General features: G+C 45.7%; 1 protein-coding gene across 3 annotated transcripts in view; it reads left to right on the top strand.

The window, feature by feature from the left end:
• TMEM164 (transmembrane protein 164) overlaps positions 1 to 14,091 on the top strand; it is a 167,997-nt gene extending 153,906 nt beyond the window's left edge. For all 3 annotated transcript variants that reach the window (XM_021714881.1, XM_008062814.2, XM_021714882.1), the window contains 2 exons: positions 11,997 to 12,097; positions 13,774 to 14,091. In XM_021714881.1, the coding sequence (XP_021570556.1) occupies positions 11,997 to 12,097; positions 13,774 to 13,980 (308 nt within the window). In that variant the 3' untranslated portion in view covers positions 13,981 to 14,091. The remainder of the gene's footprint in view (positions 1 to 11,996; positions 12,098 to 13,773) is intronic.
• Positions 14,092 to 15,323: the final 1,232 nt, after the last annotated feature.

Raw genomic sequence — 15,323 nt, 5'->3', positions numbered from 1 at the left:
TTTTGATTTTTTATTAATGGCCATCTTGACTGGTGTAAGATGGTATCTCATTGTGGTTTTGATTTGTATTTTCCCAATGATGAGTGGTGTTGGAATTTTTTCATATGTTTGTTTGCCATTTGTATACCTTCTTTTGAGAGATGTCTGTTCATGTCACTTGTCTACTTTTAAATTGGACTATTTGCTTTTTTCCTTGCTGATTTGTTTGAGTTCTTTGTAGATTCTGGATATTAGTCCTTTGTCAGATGTATAGTTTTTAAATATTTTCTCCCATTCTGTGGCTTGTCTGTTTGCTCTGTTGATCATTTCTTTTGCTGTGCAGAGGCTTTTTAGTTTAATTAAGTTCCATTTATTTATTTTAGTTGCATTTGTTTTCTGGGTTTTAAGCATAAATTCTTTGGTGAGTGTCCATACGAGTTTTTCGTAGGTTTTCTTCTAGGATTTGTATGGTTTCAGGTCTGACATGAAAGTCTTTAATCCATCTTGAGTTAATTTATGTATATTGGAAGAGATAGGGATCAAGTTTTATTTTTTAGCATGCAGCTATCCAATTTTCCCAGCACCATTTGTTGAATAAGGTATCCTTTTCCCAGTGTATGTTTTTGTCTGCTTTGTCAAACATCAGTTAGTCATAGGTATTTGGGTTTATTTCTGGACTCTTTATTATGTTCCACTGGTCCATGTATCTACTGTTGTACCAGTACCATGTTGTTTTGGTTACTACAGCCTTGTATTATAATTTGAAGTCAGATAATGTGATGCTTCCAGCTTTGTTATTTTTGCTTAGGATTGCTTTGGCTGTTCTGGCTCTTTTTTGGCCCCAGATTAATTTTAAGATTGTTTTTTCTAAATCTGTGAAAAATGATATTGGTAGTCTAATACGGATTGTATTGAATCTGTAGATTACTCTGGGCAATATAGTCATTTTAATAATATAGATTATTCTAATCCATGAGCATGAGATGTTTCTCCATTTGTTGGTGTCCTCTGCAATTTTTTTTTTTTTTGAGTTAGAGTCTCACTCTGTCGCCCAGACTGGAGTGCAGTGGCATGCTCCCTACCTCCGCAGCCTCGATCCACTGGGCTCCGGTGATCCTTCCGCCTCAGCCTTCCAAGTAGCTGGAACTACAGGCACGTGCTACCATACCCGGCTAAGTTTTGATTTATTGTAGAGACAATGTCTCACCAAGTTGCCTGGATGGGTCTCAAACCCACGGGCTCAGACAATCCACTTGCCTTGGCCTCTCAAAGTGCCAGGATTACAGGCTGAGCCACCAAGCCTGGCCTGCAATTTCTTTAATCACAGTTTTGTAGTTCTACTTGTAGAGATCTTTCACCTGCTTGGTTAAATATATTCCTAGGTATGTTAGCTTTTTGGCTGCTATTGCAAATGGAATTGATTTTTTTTTTTTTGAGTTGGAGTCTCACTCTGTCGCCCAGACTCAAGTGCAGTGCCCACTCCCGGCCACCGCAGCCTCGACCTGCTGGGCTCCGGCAATCCTTCCACCTCAGCCTTCCAAGTAGCCGGAACTACAGGCGCGCGTTACCATGCCTGGCTGACTTTTTGATTTATTGTAGAGATGAGGTCTCGCTGCCCAGGCGGGTCTCGAACCCGCGGGCTCAGGCAATCCACTCACCTCAGCCTCCCAAAGGCGTGGGATTACAGGCTGAGCCACTGAGCCCGGCCGATTTTTTTTTTTTTTTTAGAAAGCAGGATTTATTGAGAGGACCAAAAAGCTCCCACAGTGGGAGGAGACAGACCTGAGGGGATTGCCCAGTATTGAATTCTTGATTTGATTACCAGCTTGGTTGCTGTTGGCATATAGCAGTGCTATTGATTTGTGTGTTTTGTATCCTGAAACTTGACCAAATTCATTTAAGTCCAAGAGTCTTTTGGAGACGTCTTTAGTGTTCTCTAGGTATGCAATCATGTTGTTGGCGTACAGAGATAGTTTGATTTCTTGTTTCCCAATCTGGATACCTTTATTTCTTTTTCTTGCCTGATTGCTCTCACTAGGACTTCCTTGTGTACTTTCAAATGTTCTAGTAGTCACTAAAAATAGGTTAGAGAAATAGGTGAAATTGATTACAGTGACTCATACCTGTAATCCCAGCACTTTGAGAGGCCAAGGTGGGAGAATTGCTTGAACCCAAGAGTTCGAGAGCAGCCTGAGCAACATAGTGAGACCTTGTCTCTACACAAAATCAAAAAATTACCCAGGCCCATGCAGTGGCATACACCTGTAGTCCCAGCTACTTAGAAAGCTAAGGCGGAAGGATCACTTGAGTCCAGGAGGTTGTGACTATGGTGAGCTGTGATCGTGCCACTGTACTCCAGCTTGGACAAAAGAGTGACACCCTGACTTAAAAATAAATAAATATATAACTCGGTGAAATTAATTTTAATAATATATTTTGTTTAACTCAGTACATCCAAAATATTATCATTACAATGTAATCAATATAAAATTATTGACAGGATATTTGTATGGATTTCCTTTGAAGTCCAGTGTGTATTTTACACTAACAGTGCATGTCAGTTCAAACTAGCCACATTTCAAGTGCCCAGCAGCAGCAAGTGACTAGCAGATACCATATTGGATAGTATTGATATCGACAATTCTTTCAAAGAGCTTTGCTGTAAAGGGGAGCAGAGGAGTGATGTCATGGCTGGAGGGAGGAGTGAGATCATGTGTTGGTTTGTTTATTTTAGAAAGGGAGCTATTTCAGTACCTGTAGTTTATATGCTAATAGGAATAATCCAGTAGCAAGGAAGAAAGTGTTGATGTAAGAGAAAGAGAAAACAGTGGCTGGAGTGACACTGTTGAGTGGGTGAGAGTGTGCAGAATCTTGACACAAAGTCAAAGGCTAGCCTTGGCTAGGACTCTGGCAGTAAATCCATGGTAATGAGCAGGTGTGGTGAAAGCAGAGCATGGTGGACACCAATGCAGATAGGTGGATCAATGTGATCATGAGAGCTTGTGGAAGTTTTTGTCTGATTCCTTTTTTCCTCAGTGAAGTGGGAAGCAAGGTTATCATCTGAGAGTGCGTATGATATAGAAGTATTAAAGATTTGAGATGAGAGGAAAAGATATTAAATTGTAGCATAGGAGTGTGGCAGAGTGAATGAATTGGGGACATATAGTATGATTGCCTGGCAACGTGAAGGACGCACTTGAGGTTTGTGATTATGATTTTGAAATGAGGATTGTCAGCACTGTTTGTTTTTTTTCCAACCGCATTCAGCTGTGGAGGGACCAACAAGGTGGAGGAGGAGATTGGGATTCAGCCAAGGCTGGACTTTTTTCAAATGAGTATGATAATGAGAGGAACAACAGAGTCAGAGGTGCATGCAAAGGATCATTAGAATGTCAGGTCATGGAATTTAAGGAGGGAAGGGGGAGACTTGGGGGACAGCAAAAAAAAGATGGTAGGACCAACAGATTGCAGATTCCAGTTGGACCAAAGAAGTGTGGGGGTCATGGTTAGTGGGAGTTAGCTGGAAGGACATAAGTGGTAGTTGAAAAGGGAATGACTTTGAGATGGGGGAAGGGGCTGCAGATATTCATCATTATAAGGTCTCAGCCATGACCATGACAATGAGTGGCTAAGGTTCAGTAGAGGATGAGATAATTGAGGAGAACAGGCCAAGGAATTGAGAGGCCAGAATTCTGGAAGGTTCATCTAGGCACATGTTGAAATTATCAAGAAACATGACAGGAATGGCTTTAGGGAGAGGAGCCAGCCAGGCACTAGTATCTTCAAGGAATGAGGGACATGATCTGTATGTCTGTAGATAACTGGAAAAGGGAAGGATAGCAGCTGGTGCAGAATGGCAGTGGTGAAAGGAGGGAGGGCCAGGGGTGGTGGCTCATGCCTGCAATCCTAGCAGTTTGGGAGGCTGAGGTAGGAGGATCGCTTGAGCCCAGGTTTTCAAGATTAGCCTAGGCAAAATAGTGAAACCTCATCTCTACAAAAAAAAAAATATATATATAAAAATTAGCCAGGTGTGGTGGTGCATGCTTGTAGTCCCAGCTACTCAAGAGGCTGGGGCAGGAGGATCACCTGAGCACCGGAGGCTGAGGCTGTCATGAGCTGTGATCATGCCACTGCATTCCAGCCTGGGTAACAGAGTGAGACCCCAACTCAAAAAATAAAAAGCAAAAGGAGGGAGGGCCAGTGGTCTGGGAACTACAATGAAAAGAAAGAAATTATCCACTCTACCTACATGGACCAAAGGAGAAAAATGAATCACTACTTTAGAACAGTGGTCCCCCTTTTTGGCACCAGCAGCCAGTTTCATGGAAGACAATTTTTCTGTGGACTGAGGGTGGGGGAATAGTTTTGGGATGATTCCAGTGCATTACATTTACTATGCACTTTATAATGAAATAATTATACAACTCATCATAATGTAGAATCAGTGGAAGCCCTGAGCTTCTTTTTCTGCAGTTAGATGATCCCATCTGGGGGTGATGGGAGACAGTAACATCGGAAGTTTGTGCTTATGTCCAGCCTACACCTAAATCTTATTTTGGTTGTTGTCACTGCAAAAAACCCTGCTTCACAAAGATGGGATGCTGGAAATGGAAGCAGGCTTTTCAGTGCTGATCTGACAGGAGGTGGAGCTCAGGTGGTAATGTGAGCGATGGCTATAAATACAGATGAAGCTTCACTTGCTCACCTGCCACTCACCTCCTGCTGTGCAGCCAAGTTCCTAACAGACCATAGACAGGTACCAGTCCATGCTCAGAGGGTTGGGGACGACTGCTTTAGAAGACTACGGATGAAGCAGATTCCTTATAGGGAGAGGTAGGCTGGGTAAGAACAAAAGGCTGAAAGGGGCATTCAGATAAGAGACTGAAAATCTAGGGAATTAGGCTAATGATTTCTCTGTGATTTTACATATCCTATTCCCTTTTCCTGTATATGTAGAAAACTCCTTTTCATCTTTCACCACTCAGCTTCTTCATTGCTACTTTCCTGAAATTGCTATTTGAAAGATGATCAGTGCCCAGCATGTTGCCAAACCCAGTAGGAGTGTCTGTCTTTACTGTTCCCCTCTAGAGAAGTGTGTTCCCAAGATAATTTTCTGTGATGATAGGAATGTCTGTCTCTGCACTGTCAAATATGGTGACCACTAGGCATACGTGGGTGTTGAACACTTGAAATGTGACTGCTGTGACTGAGGGACACGTTTCTGATTTTAATGAATTTTAATTCATTTAAATGTAAATAGCCACATGTGGCAAGTGGCTACCTTATTTATTCTTGATCTTTTCCTTCTTCTTGAAATTTTATGTTCTCTTGACATCTAGGCACCTCTCCCTTAATTCTATGACTGCCTCTTTAATTTTGTCTTCAGTCTTGTTCTCTCTTGGACTTTCTTCCTTCTGCCAGCCACTTAACTGTTGCTGTTTTTCCAGGCTTTATTCTTGGTCTTTGAATCTCATTTTCTGGATTCTTCCTTGTGGATCTTATCTACGCCCCATCCTCTGCTTCTAGGCCATCTTCCTTTCCTGAGCTCTAGACTTGAACAGCAACACTATATTGCAGATATCTGCTGGGGTAGCCAGTAGGCGTTGAGTGCCTTAACCTGAACTCATCTCTCCCCTAAATTACCTCCTCTTAGTTACTGAAGTCATAGACCTGGAAGTCACCCTAGAGGTCTCCTTTGTGCCTGACAAATTGCCAAGTCAACTATGACACACTGCAGCAGAGTCTAAACCTGTTTTCAGCCGTGTCCCTCCGGTCCATTGTCCACACTGCTGCTGAGCAGTCTAGCTTGCTGAAACGTAAATCTGACCTTTTCACTCCCCTGGTTAAAGCTTTTAAGTGGTTTTTCATTGTGTATAGGATAAAGGCCAAGTTCCCCAAGTGGCAAACAAGACTCTTTAAGGCCCGGCTCCGCCTGCTTGTCTCTCCGGTCTCATCTTCTGACACATGTCCTTCCTTACAAAGTTCTCTACTTTCCAGTAACACAGAACTGCTTGTTATTACACACAGACAACATGCTGTTTCACGTCTACACATCTTTTCTCAGGCTGCTGTACCCTCTGCTTGGAGTGTACCTTCCTTTCTTCCTTTAAGCCTCTACACCACCTCCTTCTTGCTTCTTCAAAACTCAACTCTACTGTCATCTTCTCCAGCTAATCTTCCTCAGTGTTCCTGTTACTTACTGCACTCACTTTGCATTGTTCACATGTAACCTGCAGGCAGTTCTCAAGGGCAGGGACTATCTTTGCCTCTTTCTTCCCACTGCCTGGCACAGGATCTGGTCTCCAGTGTGGACTCAGTAGATGTTGAATGAATGAGTAGCATGAATACATGGGTGAGTTGAAGAAAAGAGGAAGAAGACTGAAGAATGGGATGCCACGCTGCCCAGTCTCATCTTTTTGGTGTCAGTCTTTCCTTGGTGCGAATTATAGAATGAGAAAAAGGGCTCCTGGGAGGCATCTGGGGATTGGTCTTGGCTGCTGGTGGTGCACTTGACGTCTTTCATGGGACTCATAAAGCTTCCTTCTGGCAGAAATCTATTTAGAAAAAGCTATTATCTAGATTTCCCCCTACCTTTACAGCAGACACGCTTTTCTCCTCCTGAGATAGAAGATGCTAGCAGAAAATTTCACTTTTTTCTTAAAGTAGGAAAAAATTTATGTGTTTAATTTTTTTTTTGAGTCAGTGTCTCAGTCTGTTGCCCAGGCTGGAGTACAGTGGCATGCTCACAGCTACTGCAGCCTTAACCTGCTGGGTTCAGGTTATCCTTCCGTCTCAGCCTTCCAAGTAGCTGGAACCACAGCATGTGCTACCATGCCCGGCTAATTTTTTTTTTTTGGTAGAGAAGAGGTCTCATCATATTGCTTAGGCTGGTCTTGAACCCTTGAGCTCAGGCAATCCTCTCGCCTCTGCCTCCCAAAGTGCTGGGATTACAGACTTGAGCCACCAAGCCTGGTGTGTTTAATTTTTTTGAAAGTGCTTAAGTATCTATTTTCCTTCAGAAGAAAACTGGTTTTTCACTAGGATTATCCCAAAGGTCACATGCAGGTATATAGAAAAGAAAATGATATACGATTGCATACAGTTTGCGTACATCTACATAGACTGAGTCATTTGTTATCAGAGGACTTTCTTTTTTTTCAAAGAAATGGAATATTTGATCCTTGCTTCCTTCAATGAAAAGAACCAACAACAGGGAAAGGGCAATGAAAACTGCAGTGGAAGTGCCCCTTCATGGAGAAGATCACCTCTTTACAAGATTCCTCAGCCTCTTTAGTCTTTTATAAGAGATGGGATGGCTGTGGTTGCCACAATAAAAATAGCAGCTGCTGTCTACACGCCAGGGTAGCTGCTATATGTACTTTTTTTTTTTTGAGTTGGAGTCTCACTCTGTCGCCCAGACTGGAGTGCAGTGGCCGCTCCTGGCCACCGCAGCCTCGACCTGCTGGGCTCCGGCGATCCTTCTGCCTCAGCCTTCCGAGTGGCCGGAATTACAGGCATGCGCTACCACGCCCAGCTGATTTTTTGATTTACTGTAGAGATGAGGTCTCGCTGTCCAGGCGGGTCTCGAACCCGCGGGCTCAGGCAATCCACTCACCTCAGCCTCCCAAAGGCGCAGGATTACAGGCTGAGCCACCAAGCCCGGCTTATATGTACTTTTATATCTCTCTTATTCCACTCACCAGCACTGAGAGGTAGATGTTGCCTCCAGTTGATACACTGGAAGACAGGCTTAGAGGGGCAGCACAAGTTGCCCAAGGTCACTCCTGTGGGTAGTGGCAGAACTGATATTCAAACCCAAGGCTGTCTGACCCCAAATCCTTTATTTTTAAACTACTAAATTATATTTTCTATCATCTACGTACTATTTGGTGTTCTATCTTTTATACTTGCCATTACCAGCCATGGACTTTTCACACAGGTACATAGCTTATCTGGTTGTCATTTGAATGACAGGGAACTGTTGCACAATATTGAAGCACCGTAGTTTACTTATCTCCCCATTTGGTTTGTTTCCAGTTTCTCAATAGTATAGATAGTGCAGGTGTAAATGCCTTTGTGCAAATAAGGGCAGTTTATTGGGGCTTTCAGGTATTCCATGGTGGTCTTCAAAGTAGTATTGTTGAATCAAAGGGTTGTTATACTTTTATGATTCTCCAGAAAGTTTATGCCATTTGTTTTCACTCATGCATTGATTCTTTTTTGAGTACTTACTGTGTGCCAGATGCTGGATGTGAAGAGGTGATCCAGAAACAGCCCCTTCCTCAGATAACTAATAGTCTGGTATGGGATGGATGATGCAATGCTGAATGAATGCCACTAAAGTTGGGGTTTGGGCAGGGGGCGGTGAGAGCACTGAGAAACATGTCCCCTGGTAGCTTCCGAGTGTTTTTTCTCCCCCATAGCATAGGGCAGGACAGCGAAGGAACCCTGTGAGGGGGTGCGCCTGGCAGCTGAAGCCTTGTCCCAGCTCTCCCCAGTGCTGGCTGCTGAGCTGCCTCCCCGCCCAAGACACCCCCCTCCACACATACACTCACTTCCTTACCTGCAGCCACCACCCGGCTCACAGGGCCTGTCACTACTGCCAAGCTGCCACGAGGGGGAGCCGAGGGGAGGGTGAAGGAGAGGGACACCTGGGGAACATGGCTGGGGGTCTCCAGCAGCGGGAAGAGTGGCAGCCTAAGCACCTGTGGCTCCTTTAGGACCCCATCTTCCCCTGTATGCCCCCGCAGCCAGGGTGACAACACGGTATGCAGGTAACACTCATTCAGCAGACAGGAACGCACATGACTTAAGGGGATAGCACAGAATCACACACCGGGCACTGTGCTGGAGGCTAGGGATGCAGGTGCTCACCTGTCATGGCTCTCAACCCTGAGACATGCTTGGTCTAGAGGAAGAAACAGACAAGGAAAGAGACAATCCAACTTGGTGTGCTGGGGGTCTAGACAAGTGGCAAGAGGAGCATTGAACAGTGAGTCCGCTGGCAGTGTGTGAATCTGTTTCTCCAGTGCTCCACTGTGAATACTTTTGCTGTGACATTGTCCATCTCACAGCCTCAGTTTCTCCATCTATAAAATGGAGGGATGAGATCTGTGTCCTCAAAGGGCTTCTGATTCAGATGTGCTGTGAGCCTGCCTCTTACTCCTAGAGCAAACCTGAGCTTTTCTCACGTAACACAGCCCCTGGCCCCAGCTTCAGTCACTTCGTCTTCCTCCCCCCCCCAACACACACATGGCGTCATGGTGTTCCTTGGTGCTCCACCTCTGGTCTTCTCCCTCTCTCAGTCTTCGTGTGCTCCCAGGACTTCAGTTACCATTCTGTGCTGATGACACCTGCATCTGGATGCTTGGCCCCATCCTCTTCGCGGAGTTTGTGACTCATATAATAATCACCCATTGTTAAATCCCAGATACAATACTATAATTATGACATATTATCTCATCTGTCTGCAACAACCTTGTGAATTAGGCAGTGCTGCCCCATTTTATAGGTGAGTAGAACTGAGTTCCAGAGACACTGAGACTTACCCAATGCCCCAAGACCAATAAGTGGCAGGACCAGGATTTATATACCTTCACCTGTTGAGCTCCATCCGGCACCCATGCTCTCACCCATCACACCCATCCCAGAGTACAGCCAGCCACCAAAGATACATTTCCACCTGGCTATTCCACAGACACCTTAGTTTCAACATGTCTAAACTTGACCTCATTATTTCCCCATCCTCTGCCCCAGTCTGCCTTTTCCTCTCTTCTCCATTTCAATAAATGGCACTGTCAGCCCAGTGATGCCCAAGCCAGACCTTGGGAGTCTTCTAAGATCCTTCTTCTCCCTTACCCGGTTGTCCCCAACATCCAGTTTTCTTCCTCGTCTTGGTGATTTCCCCCATTCTTCTCTAGCCTCATTTTTGTTACCTTCCGAGGCCATCCTTTTGTCTCTTTGTGCTCCTGCAACCATCTCCTTACTGGCCTCCCTTGCCTTGAATCTCGCTGTGCTAGTCAGTCCCCCACGTACTAGCCAGGATGATTTTTTGCAAGCACACATGCAATCACATCACCTTGCTGCTTCAAACCTTCCTCTGCTTCCTGTGGCTCTACAGCAGAGCTCAAAGCTGGCCACTTAGGGGCTGGAATCCATCCAAAAGACATGCTTTGTTTGGTCCATTGAGTATTCTGAAAACATTCTGAATTAGTCGCCAACATTTAAAAATAAGGAAATTCCACATAAAAGTTCATTTTTCTGGCTTCTCTTGCAGAAGTGAAACATACACACACACACACACACACACACACACACACAAACCTGGCAACTTTGGGCTCTTCAGTCCCTGCAGGGCAATGACTTGGTGGAGCTGAGCCATGGTTGTCCTCTTTAGAAGGAACATGGGCTTTCTAGTTTGCCAGTCTCTAGCATCCCCTAATGTCTCTTGAGCCTTGGCTAGGTACACCCCTGCTTCCGATGACCTACCTGAGACTTGAGGCATTTGAGCTCATGACCCTGTTGCACGGAATGAAGCCCAGAACCCTCAGTATGGCCCAGTCTTGGAGAAGACCAACCCTGTCAACCTCTGAGTCTAGTCACTCATAGTTCTTGGAATCAGCTTGCTTGTGTCTGCCTCCATGCAGGCTGCTGCTTTGGAATGTCTAGGCCTCTCCTTAGGTGCTATTTTTCCTTCAGGACTCTGCTTTGATGCTCCCTCTACAAGAGGCATTCCCTGTCTCCTGGTTGAGTTTTGTTTTCCCATAAACAGGTGGCAGACTTCCGTCATCCCACCAACCACACTGTGTTGTGACTGTTAACTGTGAATCTGAGACTGCAATGAGCCTGTCTTCTTATCTTCCTATCTCCAAAGCTTTGTACAGGTCTTGGAACATATGAGGTGCCTTAGAACTGTTGAATGAATGGATGAATCAGTGCTGGTTTGGGGAAATAGTACTCTAGGATGTGATATCATCCCTGCTTACTTGGGGTAGGGGTTCCAGATCCCTTTCATTTTCGAGCACCCCATATCGAGTACCCACTCAGAGTGACACCCAAAATATCCTACAAATCATGCCCCAGCTCTGAAAGCCCTGGAATACAGCCAAACCTGCGAGGACGGTAGTTCCTAGTGACGAAAGAGGGAAAATGTATCATTTTTTGGATTCCTGGGGGAGAGAATTATCCAGTAGTTGGGAATGGCATAACTACTTAATATGACACATCTTTCAATTATTTGAATACTAATGATGATAATGACAGCATATGACACTCATTGTACTATCTAGAACTTACATTGTACTAGAACTAAGAACTTTCAATATATTTCATTTATACCCTATGACAACTCTAAGAAACGGGTAGTACTTTATCCCCATTTTACAGGCAAGTAAACTGAGATTCAGGGAGTTTAAAAAATTTATCCAAGGTCACACAGCCAGTAAGTGGTAGAGTCAAGATCTGAACTCAAATATGACTTCAAAGTTAACATTCTTAACTCTTATGCCATGCTTCCTCAATGGTATTTTTTCTTCAGAAATATGAGCAAATAAACATGGAAATGAAGGCAGTTATCTATACAGTAAGATTCTAATTATGAATTTAACAAAGAAAAGAAGATCCTGAGGCATAGAGAAAATGACCGAGGAGAAAAACCCATGTGTGAGCAGTGGTTGCATTCTGGTAGTAGAATGCTGGGGATGTGTCTTCCTTTCATCCATCTTGTTTTTACTTTATAACATTGAAAAATATTTCTTTAATGAGCATGTACTGCTTTTATAATGAAAAAAAATTATGTCTTTGAATGGCACCAGCCTCAAGTGGCAGAACAGAGGTCAGGAAGGGGTTGGTTTAAGTACCCAGCTAATCAATGGGGCTGTTTCTTGAGTAACTGTCACTGGTGAGCAAAAGGAGCAATCAGCAGGCAGCAACTGTGAGCCTGGTACCGCCACCCTCATGGGACAAAGGAAAAGTGGGTCCCTGTTCCTGCCATCTCACCATCTTCCTTCTTCCTCTAGGTGCTTACACCCCAGAGCCCCTCAGCAGTTTCCGGTGGGCTCTTCTGTCAACTGGCCTCATGTTCTTTTATCACTTCAGCGTCTTGCAGATCCTCGGCCTGGTAAGTGTGGTTATATCCCATTCTATTCCCTCTGTTTGGAGTTCTCCATAAATCTCAATAAGCCTGGTTGGCACTGGTGTATCGTTTTGTTTTGAAAATACAAGATGCTAAAGGCCAGGATGTCAGATTGTTGTGTCTGGGTTGCTGATTTATGATCCACAGCCTTGGCCTCTTCAAAGAGTTTTCTGAATCCTTCAGTAATGATTGGTTTCTTTCATCCCTGGGGAGGCAAAGATGCCCTTCACTCATGGCCACTTGTGTCCAATACAGCTGTAGCTGGAAGGTGGTTTGCTGTGGACCCCATAGGGAAGCAGGACCCTAACCTTGGCCCTGGACCTGGGGGAGGTCTGACCTTGGGTCCATCCTGGGCCTGCTCACAGGCCCTAAAGACCAGGCTCTGCCCTGAGCTGCATGGCCAGTGGAAATGTGGTGTTGAGGAGCACCTGTGTCATTCTGGGTTGTTTAGAACTGCCTGGAGTGTGAAGCATGGTTGGACTCAGTAGTTGAGTTATCCAGAGCCTAAGATTGCTGAGTGCAAGGGTGTATATTGGTGGCAAAGTGAATAGGAAGAGCTTGTGGCTAGGGGTCAGGAGACGCAAGTTCAAATTCTGGCTCTGCCACTGCTCTGAGTGAGTCATGTCACCCTGGAGGGCAGAGAGTTCTCCACCTCTCTGTGACATGGCATAAAAGCCCCAACCTCCCTGAGAGGTGGTGAGGACTTGTCTTTAATGTGAACAGGCTTGAAGGGCTTTGGAAGGCAGGTGCTGTGGCTGTCCTCGGGGCAGGAGTGGCATGTCTGGTTTTGTGTGCGAGTGGCTTTAACATAGCATTAGCCGTATGGAGCCTCGTGCGACCTAGCATGACTAGGACATGTAACCGATGTCCCCAGTGCCTTCCTCACCTTGGTATATGGCTCTGCTCTGGTTTGCTGGGGGCTAGTCTAAGCTCCTTGTCAACAATGTGAATGCTTCCCACGCTCATGGGAGGAAGCAGTACGATGTTCACACCCTTGCCTCTCGCTGCCCTCCACTGGGATCTTGGATTCCAGAAGCGTCAGTGTGCTCATGTCACCCTACATACCATGCTCAGGCCACGCCTCCTACAAGGAAGGCTCCGCTCACCCCATTCCTCACCATAACCCCATCCATCTGTCATGAGTCCATTCAGGTGCCACTTCCCTCGTGAAATCTTCTTTGAGGATTCGGCCCTATTTTGTATGCTCCTCATACCTCCTCATGGTGTGTCAAACTCAGGGAGACTGTCTGGTTTGAGGTTGGATGTAGTAAACCAGTCACCCCCACTTGATTAATCACCAGTTATGTGGAGGAAGGGACCATGCTGTTGACTGCACTTTCAGCCCATAACACCTCTCTGGGTCTAGGTACACAGTAGATGCTTAGGAATGGCAATGGGCTCTGGGCCCAACCGGAAAGGCACGACTCTGAGCAAGACAGAACAGCTTTTCCACCAGACAGCCCTCCCCGTCACCTCCAGAGGACTCAAGCCTTGATTCACTCAGAAAACCTAGGGGAGAGAAGCAATCCCTTCATGAACAGGTGGGGATTGACCAATCCCTCCTTGTCTAATCCCCCATTAGGTAGAGATGGCTGAACTGTCAGAAGCCAGAGAGAGCCCAAGGATGGCGAACGCTTACTCTACCTCCCTTGTCCCTGCAGGTCACCGAAGTGAATTTGAACAACATGCTGTGTCCGGCCATCTCAGACCCATTCTACGGCCCCTGGTATCGCATCTGGGCCTCGGGACACCAGACTCTCATGACCATGACCCACGGGAAGCTGGTCATCCTGTTCTCATACATGGCTGGGCCCTTGTGTAAATATCTGCTGGATTTGCTCCGGCTTCCAGCCAAGAAAATAGACTGAAGGTGCTTGTTTTTTTTTTCTTTTTCTTTTTCTTTTTTTTCTCCCTGAGGAAGCAAGTCCCAACTTGATTTGGAGAACACCCAGTTCTTGATGCAATCATGGGAGAGGGCAGTAGCATGTTTGGTGTATTCCTTTTTTTCCTCTCTGTCCCTTTCTTCCACCACTCTTCCTTGCCCCGCTCTTCTTCCCAGGATTTCTCCTTGAGCCTGGGGTGTAGTGCTGGGGGCTGGAGTTGTCCTCCTTCCCTTGGGCTCTTTCTCCTTGCTCCTAGTGGCCTTACGTGGGGAGATTGTAGTCAGTGGCTCTTTCAATCTGCTTGTCGGTGCTTTAACAACAGCTGGTTGAGGAGAAAGGGAACAACAAGCAGTAGTTCTTTCAGCATCAAAATGATGAGATTGGGTTGTGTTTCATTTCTCCACTGCCATCAACCTCCAGGCTGACACTGGGGTCCCTTTTGTTCTCCAGCACAGCCCTCACCATACGGGGACTGAGGCCTTGTTTCTACACCAGCTGCAAGCCCAGAGCCAAGGGACTTCCCAGCTCATGGTCAAAATAGAACCAGCCAGATTCCTCCCACTGGTGTCCCATGACTCAAAGCAAGCAGCCAACCAGCCACTCCCTCCAGGATGCTGCCTGGGATGGGAGGTGGGCGTGCCACCCAGCCCTAGGGCTAGATTCTGTTGAGGGGTTGGAGATCTATTGCAATGACAAATTCAAAGTAAAGAGGGTCAAAATATATACAACACCAGGCAGGACACTGTGAATTCTGCCCATGAGAGCTGAGAACTGACCCGTATCCCAATCAGAAGTGAGCACAGAAATTAATCAACAGAAGTGGTAACTTGAGAAAACTGTGATTTGAATCATGCACTTTTTTTTTTACCATTTTAATCTTGAGTGTTCCTTAAATGTGTGTGCTTGCACTTTCTCTCCCTCTCTCTTACTCTCTTCTCTTTCTTGCTCTTTCACTCTTGCTCTCTCTATATCCCTCTCTCCTTCCTCTCCTTTTCTCTTTCTTGCTCTCTTTTCTCCATCCACCCCCCCCCCACACACACACACAAAGGCAACTTCAGGGAAGAATAAGCTGATGAGCTGGAGTTGTTTTGTTTGTTTTGTTTTTGGATGTTTGAATTTGGCAAATCCTTGCATCAGGGCCGTTTCTGGAAGGGTTCCTGTAGGTCCATTTCTTGGGTTTGCAGGGTATGTCAGCATTCGGAGCTTGGGGAGATGCGGCTCCCCAAGCCAGTGTTGTTTCCTGGGACCAGATATCTCCAATGTAGACAGACTCAGTGCTGAACTGTTTAATGTGGGGAGCATCACACACTCCCCACCCTACCCACCCC

This window comes from Carlito syrichta, unplaced genomic scaffold, assembly GCF_000164805.1.
Source record: "Carlito syrichta isolate Samal-C Ts95f unplaced genomic scaffold, Tarsius_syrichta-2.0.1 Scaffold305844, whole genome shotgun sequence".
NCBI lineage: Eukaryota > Metazoa > Chordata > Mammalia > Primates > Tarsiidae > Carlito > Carlito syrichta.
This window is presented reverse-complemented; position numbering and strand designations above follow the sequence as displayed.